The 9,647-nt window shown below is 35.6% G+C and overlaps 1 protein-coding gene across 1 annotated transcript; it reads left to right on the plus strand.

Moving 5' to 3' along the window:
- The first annotated feature begins 3,419 nt into the window (after window positions 1-3,419).
- On the plus strand, window positions 3,420-4,397 carry LOC143894886 (uncharacterized). The gene has a single exon (XM_077401559.1). The coding sequence runs from the start codon at window positions 3,420-3,422 to the stop codon at window positions 4,395-4,397; it is 978 nt and encodes a 325-aa protein (XP_077257685.1).
- The last annotated feature ends 5,250 nt before the right edge of the window (window positions 4,398-9,647 follow it).

Consider the following 9,647-nt stretch of genomic DNA (forward strand, 5'->3'; position numbering starts at 1 on the left):
AAGTCATTTCGCCAAGATGAATTTAAGCAGAGTTCGACTCAAAAGGAAATTGATATATCTATTTCGAATTTAGACCCACAACCTTCTACTTCAAATTTTCAAAAAGAGTCTAATAATCCAGAACAGATGGAGATTGATGTCAATGAATCACAAGAGTATATTAGGCCAGAAAATTATCATGAAATTTATATCCAGGCAACTAATGAATTTGAAAAATTGTTTTTGAGGAACGATTTTGGACACGTATGTGATGTGTGTGACCGGATATGGTATAAACAAGATTTACCTAAAGTTTATCAGAAACATATAGATATTCTAGAACGAGACTTCAGCGAGGAGCATGATCGTATAAAAGACTTTAAAATTTGTTCAACATGTAGACAGTCATTTCATTGTCATCAGGGAAAATTCCTACGCTGAGCAAATCAAATGGCTATAAATATCCAGATCATCCGCCAAATTTACCGCCGTTGGATCCAATTACAGAGCGTTTCATATCACCAAGACTACCGTTTATGCAAATACGTCGACTACGATACGAAAGCGGTACCTATAAAATAATAGGACAGGTGAGTAATGTTCCGGTAGAAGTCGATAACATGGTTAAGCAGTTACCACGACAACTTGACGATGATTACGTAATTAATGTGAATATAAAAAAACATATTATACATAAATCGTCGTATTTGAGTGGACAAGTTAAGAAACGAACTGTTAAAGAATGGCTACGTTACATGGTAACAACACCTTTGTATAAACAATACAAAATTTGTTCTAATGAACGTGATATGAATATCGATAATGTACATCGACCAAGTACGAGTAAAGCATGTGACAGCGGGAATGATGACGACACAATAGAAATAATTGATAGTGATAATGATATAGAATTATTGCTGGGACATCAACATACAATGCTATGGAACGAAAGTAAATATTTAGACATTGCACCAGGACAAAACAAAATGCCATTAAGTGTCATTTACGATATGTATGCAGAAGAATTATCATTTCCTGCAATATATTACGGTCATCCAAGAATTTATAAAGAGGGTATCAGAGCAACAACATTCAGCATGGCCAATAGCGAAATTAGACGAAGAGACAGACGCGGTGTGACTCCACAGCATATACTTTATATGGCTGTAAAAATTTTACGATTGAGAGTAAAGGAGGGATTGCATTCAACTTTTAAAGTTCATGCCGCTGCAGAGAACATTACTCGACGAATGATCGAAGATAAAACATTCATCGATGAGTGCGTTGAGAAAAATCTCGCATTTCTGAAGTCAATACCTAATTCAATGCAATATTGGAATACACGTAAAAAAGATTTGTTTGCTATGATTAGACAAATTGGCAAACCAACAATGTTTCTGACAATTAGTGCTAATGAGATACGTTGGCCTCACCTTCTTAAGATACTGTATAAATTAAGTAGAGAAGGTAACGGTGTTGAACTTAATGACCCAATGAATGAATTACGAGCGTTACAACGGGCTAGTCTTGTAAATGAAGATCCTGTAACATGCTGCATATATTTTAATAAAATTGTCAATGTAATTATGCGCATTATATCATCCCAAAAGCTGTATAATCCTTTTGGAAAGTATCGAGTTGTGGACTTCTTTAAACGTATAGAGTTTCAAAATCGAGGGAGTCCACACGCTCACATCTTGGTATGGTTAGATAACGATCCAAAAGAAGTTATATCAGAGAATATGCCCAAAACCATCCAACTTATTACAGACTTGTGTTCAGTGTCAGCCACAGATTTGCAAGAAACATACGCTAATCAAGTGCACAAACATACGTTCACATCTTATAAAAAAAATGATAATAAGTGTCGCTTCAATAGGTATATTAAGCAACCTTGCTTCAATATGGTAATATTGGCCTATGGATCGAATACGTATCTTGCTACCCATTACTAAAAACGATGGTCGCAGAGATGCGTTGAAAAAGAGAGCTATCAAATTAAATAAAAAACTGAACGAGAAATCTTACAATACACTCGATGAGTTTCTGGAAGATAACAAGATAACAATGAAATACTACTTGGATGTGATCAGAGCTTCAATACGCAAAGCAACAGTTATTTATAAAAGAAACATGAACGAATTGTGGACAAACACTTTCAATCCATGGATAGCTAATGTGCTTAACTCAAACATGGACTTGCAGTTCATTATTGATGAATACTCGTGCGCAGCATACGTTGTGGAGTATGTGAATAAGAGCAATCGTGGAGTGAGTAATCTGCATAAACAACTAATTGAATTACAGACAGAACATCCCGATCAAGATTTTATTGGATTAATGAAGAAAGTGTGCATCAATTTATTGAATACAGTAGAAATGTCTTGCCAGGAGGCAGCTTGGTACTTGTTGAGACAATCCATGTCTAAAGCAAGTAGAGAGGTGATCTTCGTTCCTACTATGTGGGCAAGCGAACGTGTAAAATCATACAAGAAGAAGAAACAGATGGATATGGAAGAGTTAGACGATGATTCGACAGACGTCTGGACTTTGAATGTGTTACAAAAGTACGAACAACGACCGAGGCAATTGGAGGATATTTGTTTGGCAGACTTTGCTGCATGGTATGTAATAAAAAACAATAATAAAGATTATAGAAGGAGACAACATGCTAGAATCCTGCGCTACAGCAATTATGACATGGCTGAAAAAATGTCAGAATACAAACGAGAAATGGTTACGTTGTTCGTTCCATTTAGATGTGAGCACATTGAAATTACTGATCATATGAAGTATCTACAGCTGTTCGACAAACACCGTGAAGCTATTATGAGAAAGTTTGAAGAATATCAACAGGTTGACATAAATAAATATATTGAAGAGTATAATAGATTATTTGAGGGTCTACAGGAAGAGTGTGATGAGATTGACGCAAGACAAGAGCTTGGTGTACAAACGATGGCCACTACCGATGCCAATAACGATGACATTAACAACATTAATTTTGGGAATTTGACGGCAGTTGTGCGACAGCGCACTAACGTTTTGACAACAGAGGAGTTTTGTGAGAAGATGCGCATGACCAATCCAGAACAACGAGACTTCCTGCTTACCTTGCTGAATGCATTGATAAATGGAGACAAAAACGTGCAAGTGTTTTTTACTGGTGTCGCAGGTAGTGGAAAAACATTCACTCTAAACTTGGCTAAAGAAGTGACAAATAGATTTGCTCAAACACATACTACAAGAACCAATGCGTACGTGGCATGTGCTTCAACAGGTAAAGCAGCAGTAGCGATAGGAGGAACGACCGTTCATTCTGCTTTTAGGATAGCAATATCAAGACGAATTAACGCAGGATTGAATAGAGAGACAATACAAACGTATCGCAACGCAACGCATTTACGGGTGTCAGAGTTGTGATCATTGACGAAGTGAGCATGATAGGTGCCGACATACTTGATAAGATACACAGTAGAATGTGCGACATCACGGGAAACTTTGATGATTCATTCGGCGGAATGAATGTCATCTTCTGTGGTGATCTTAGACAACTTCCACCTGTAAATGCTACACCAATATTTAAAACATTAAGAAATTCTCTAAACAGTGCTGCTCTTTGGCAATCGCTTAACTTCTATGCATTAACAAAAGTAATGAGACAAAGCGATGTAGTCTTTTCCACAATACTTACCAAGATCGGTAACGGAGAAAGATTGAAAGATGATGAGACAAAGTTGTTGGAGAGTCGTTTCAGAACAGTGGAATGGTGTAACGAACATGTTCCAGGGGCCATACGCCTCTACCATCGCAATTGCGAGGTTGAGAAATATAATGTTGAAGTAATAGAATCGACGTATATTAGCGAATGCAATGACATAAAAGGTTATTGTAGCGACCAAGAGTTGGATAGTGCAAAGAAGAAGCTGTACAAATTGAGTGTCACTGAGTGCGGTGGATTGCCATACATGTTAAAACTATGCGTAAACAAGCCGTTTATGGTAAACAGTAATATTGACGTAGAAGATGGAATAGTGAATGGCGCAATTGGTGAAATAAAATATTTGGAATACGACGAAGAAGACGAGACGAAACTCAACAGAGTGTGGCTTAAATTTGAAAATAATGACATTGGAGCGAAGTTGAGAATAAAATCTAGACCGTTGGTTGTCAGCAAATCAGGAGTGTTGTCTAATGAGTGGACTCCAATAACAAAGAGACATCCAACCATCTCCATTACAACAAAAATTAAATGTAAACGAATACAATTTCCGTTGTCACCGGCATGCGCAATGACTATCCACAAATCACAAGGAGGTACATTTAACGAAATCATTTACAATTATCACAAGAGTCAAGATCAACAGCTCGTGTATGTCGCTCTGTCGCGAGTTTTACAATCTATTTCAACGGATTGATCGACGAACAATACAAGATTATTAAAGTTTACCATATAAAGAGAATAAACTCGCCACAGGATAATAGACCGCAGGAACGAATTGCCAACGTGTTGGGAAACGATAAACTGCACAAACTGTTTGCCGAGAAGCCTAAACAATTTTGGTAGTAATGCTATTAATTCAATATGAGCTATAATGTTCAGAGTTTGAGAGCCACACAGTGATGAGTTAGAAGAGGACACGTTTACAGAATATCAATTTGCTAGCTTTGAATGAAACATGGTTGAACAATGATGATGTGAACGAGTTTGAACATTGAAGGTTTTCAAATGGAAACCCAGTTTAAAACGTAAAGATGGTGAAGAGGAGGTGGGTTGCAATATACGAAAAAACGAAGCCCGACGAAAAACGGAGGCAAGCCTGCACAGGAATATGAAAAGGTATGGCGAAAAGAATCCGACAACAATGGGAGGATCTTGTATACGAGACATGTAGATAACTTAAGTTGCTATAGATATATTTCTTACTTCTCTTATCACAAGCCAATAATAGCAATAACTACTAAAAACGATGATAATACGCATTGAAATTCTACTAATATTAATTTAGAATCAGCATTAATATCAATTTAAAAAATAATATATTTGAAACATTTTGTTTAGAGTTTTCGTGCATGTAACGCGGAGAGCCGACTTGTAGTTAACATTGCAATGGAGAAAATTAAAATTGATAGATTGCGTAAAGAATAGATTTGCGTAAAGATTGTTTTTTGCATGGACAATTATATGTAGGATTATCAAGAACAGGAAATACAGAAAATAAATTTATATTAATATCAGAGAGTAAGAAAACACATACATTCGACAGAAATGCATTCTGCGATTGGTTTATACCGAGGGTGGGGGCCGGGGGAGGTTTTTAGCCGGTGCAAGCCCGGCATAACCCTAGGGACCGGCCCTAGGGTATGCATTAGGCATTTTCCCCCCCCAAAAAAAAAAAAAAAAAAAAAAAAAAAGGCCCAATATCTCAAAATTTACGGATATTAAAAAATTCACGTTGAAAAATTAAAACTTTGTAAAAATAAAAATATATATATTTAAATTAAAAATTATTATTAAACTAAGAGTAAAAAAATTAAACAAGCACAGTAACAACTGTGCCGCAAACACGTAGAACTACGTCTAATGCACAGTAACAACTGTGTTGCAAACACGTAGAACTACGTCTAATGCACAGTAACAACTGTGCCGCAAACACGTAGAACTACGTCTAATGCACAGTAACAACTGTGCCGCAAACACGTAGAACTATGTCTACTGTCATTATAGGACATATCTAACTGAAACAGTAACAAATGTGCCGCACAACAACAACGTAGAACTACATCAACTGTCACTATTTCAGGGTAAAGTATTCAGCGAGTGAAAGTAGACGTAGGGCTACGTCAACTTTCGCGAAATAATAGTGAGTGAATAAGAGCAATCGTGGAGTGAGTAATCTGCATAAACAACTAACTGTCTTTCGCGAAATAATAGTGACAGTTGACGTAGCCCTACGTCTACTTTCACTCGCTGAATACTTTACCCTGAAATAGTGACAGTTGATGTAGATCTACGTTGTTGTTGTGCGGCACATTTGTTACTGTTTCAGTTAGATATGTCCTATAATGACAGTAGACATAGTTCTACGTGTTTGCGGCACAGTTGTTACTGTGCATTAGACGTAGTTCTACGTGTTTGCGGCACAGTTGTTACTGTGCATTAGACGTAGTTCTACGTGTTTGCGGCACAGTTGTTACTGTGCATTAGACGTAGTTCTACGTGTTTGCGGCACAGTTGTTACTGTGCATTAGACGTAGTTCTACGTGTTTGCGGCACAGTTGTTACTGTGTTCATGCAACGTTTTCATGCAACGTTTTCATGCAACGTTTTCATGTAACGTTTTCTTTTTCTCGAAAAGTATTTTAAAAAAATATACTTTATTATATAGTTTTTGAAAGCTCTTTCGATGTAAGCTAAATGTTTTCGTGGTTAATTTTTCGATATGGGTTTGTTCTCGAAAAGTATTAAAGGAAAATATACTTTATTATATAGTTTTTGAAAGATTTCTCGATGTAAGCTAAGGGTTTTCGCAATTTCATAAATAAATAAATAAATGAATAAATGGATGAATGGATTTAATAAATACATAAATGAATGAATGAATGGATGAATGGATGAATGGATGAATGGATGAATGGATGAATGGATGAATGAATAAATGGGTGAATGGATGAATGGATTTAATAAATAAATAAATAAATGAATGGATGAATGGATAAATGAATAAATGGATGAATAGATAAATGGATGAATGGATGAATGGATGAATGGGTGAATAGATTTAATAAGTAAATAAATAAATAAATGAATGAATGGATTGATGAATAGATGAATGGATGAATTGGTGAATGAATGAATGGATGAATGGATGAATGGGTGAATGGATTAATGGATTTAATAAATAAATGAATGAATGGATGAATGGATGAATGAATGAATGGATGAATGGATAAATGGATGAATGGATGAATGGATGAATAGATGAATAAGTGAATGGATTTAATAAATAAATAAATGAATGAATAAATGAATGGATGGATGAATGGATGAATGGGTGAATGGATGAATGGATAAACGGATGAATGGATGAATGGATGAATGGGTGAATGGATTTAATAAATAAATAAATAAATGAATAAATGAATGAATGGATGAATGGATGAATGGGTGAATGGGTGAATTGATGAATGGTGAATGAATAAATGGGTAAATAGATGAATGGATTTAATAAATAAATGAATGAATGGATGGATGAATGGATAAATGGGTGAATGGATAAATAGATTTAATAAATAAATGAATGAATGGATGAATGGATGAATGGATGAATGGATGAATGGATGAATGGATGAATGAATGAATGGATGAATGGATGCCTATTGCGTATGCGCATTGCGTACGATTAGGCTTCACTACCTTTCTTTCTCGCACAATTAACGTTTCTCTCTCGCACGATGTCGGACACAGACTCGATGTTCAATGCCTCCTCCATATATGTTCTATTTTAATAGACGTAGTTGTACGTGTTGATTGCGGCACAGTTGTTACTGTGCTTGTATAAATTTTTTTAGGCTCCATGACAGATTTGGTTTAGCTGACGCATCGTGCAGACGCTTTCGAGGCCAATGAGCATTTGCGGATATTTCATATTATATTGCATTGTTCTTTTGTACTGGATTATCATATTAAAACTCAGTATTACCTTAAGAGCTTTTATTCTTTTCGGGCGCGTTCCGGGAATGTGAGAGTGTGCGAGTAATTCGTGAGAGAACGTCCGGAGGACGTAACAATATTATAATATTATATTGTTTTAAATATACAAATCGGCATCAATCTTATATTAATATTAGATAATATTAGTATATTAATTAATATTAATTAATGTTATTAATATCCATTGTATGTCAATTGTCATTGCATATTATTACAAGATTTTTGAACACTATAAAGATGTGTTATATACAAGTATAAGCAAGAAGGAAACGTCATATCGCAGTGTCAAAGGATCACCATTAGTTCGTTCGATCATCGAGGTAAAGCATCGTTTAGGCGCGGGTTAGGCCCGAGCACATAGAAAAACTTAAGCAGTAAAGAAATCGACGGTATGGATTCGCTAGCTACTGCTTACGTTTTGTCTTAAGTTCTTGACTGTGATTGGCTGATTTGTTTACTGCTAACGTCTTATTACTACTTGAGTTTTTCTATGTGTCTGGGCCTTTACTACTCGAATGAGTGACCGACTTAGACCTAATTCCACAAACGTCAGTTAACTATTTTAACCTTAGGTTAACTCACTCGTCTCTTTCTAAAAGGGGACGTTAGTGTAGTATGTGATATTTTTCTGTAAATGCACTTTTTGGCCGGTATCACAGTCTCCGATTAACGTGATCCTCCGATTAAACTCACTCTTCGTCTCTTTCTAGGGGGACAGTTAGAAAGAGATGCAGAGTGAGTTTAATCGGAGGATCACGTTAATCGGAGACTGTGATACCGACCCTTTTTGACTTTGATTTTTCCATATCATCATTCTACAAGGTTTGGGCCAATTAGGTTTTTGGCCACATATTATTTACAGATAAATAATGTTTATTTCAATGTTTATTGAAGGAAGTTACATATACCCAGATAGCAAAGCGTGTCTGAGCAAAATCGCGCAAACCTGTGATTTATAATGCTGGCAACTTGCCGTACATTTGCTTCAATTGATTTCGAGTAAAGGTGCCTTTTCATGCTGACGCTCATTTTCAGCGGCAAGAAAGTCGCATGACCACAATTGACGCCGGCGTCAATTGAAATTCATGAAAAGGAAAACAGCGTCAAAATTTCGGCGTTTTTGCGCTGCTTTGGCGTTGACGCTTAAAGCTGAGAAAATCCAGCTTTCTTTGCTTGACGCTAGCGTCAGATCGAAATCACGTGATCTCGCGATACGCTGAAACGAGCGTCCCATGAATTCGCACCTTAATTCAATATTTGAAGCAACACGCAGGCAACATTGGATATATGTATTGCTAATACCCAGATAGCAACGCATCTACATTGTTGCTGGCATGTTGCTGACAACATAATATGTGCTGCTGTCAGAATTGTGACAACTGAGTCCGCATTTGTCGGCAAGTTGATGCCAAAAAAAATGCAAAAATTATCCTTTTAATTATTTTCTAATTCTTTTTCTTATTATTTTTCTTGTACATACGAACAGAGATTATACAAGAAAAAAACAGGCATATATGGAAATATTTTATATAATATTTTATATAATATGATATGATTATATATATTTAAATATGTTTTTATATATGAAAAATGTTTTACCGGGTTTTTTGTATCTTCTGAAAACTTTACTAATTGTCACATATAAACGGAATTGTTTATTTATTGATGATATATATTGAAAGAGCGCTTAAAAGATGCTTAGTCATCTTGAGTAATTAAATTATGAAAAAATCGATGCGATTAATACTTTGAACATTGCGTAAATAGGTTGAGTTGTTTATCACTTCTATTATTTTCGTTCACTTATTCGTATATGAATTTATTATATAGTTTAATTACCAATTTAAAATTTATTTATTTTAGTTGTAGTAGAGCCTTCTCTCTCTCTCTCTCTCTCTCTCTCTCTCTCTCTTTCTATTTATCTATATATCTAATACTAGCATTACTAACTCTA

Source organism: Temnothorax americanus, unplaced genomic scaffold, assembly GCF_048541705.1.
Source record: "Temnothorax americanus isolate GAGA-0224 unplaced genomic scaffold, ASM4854170v1 Scaffold146, whole genome shotgun sequence".
NCBI classification, from domain to species: domain Eukaryota; kingdom Metazoa; phylum Arthropoda; class Insecta; order Hymenoptera; family Formicidae; genus Temnothorax; species Temnothorax americanus.

Excerpts from the sequence above, each read along its gene's own strand:
- LOC143894886 (XM_077401559.1), top strand. The coding sequence starts at position 3,420 with ATGATAGGTGCCGACATACTTGATAAGATACACAGTAGAATGTGCGAC.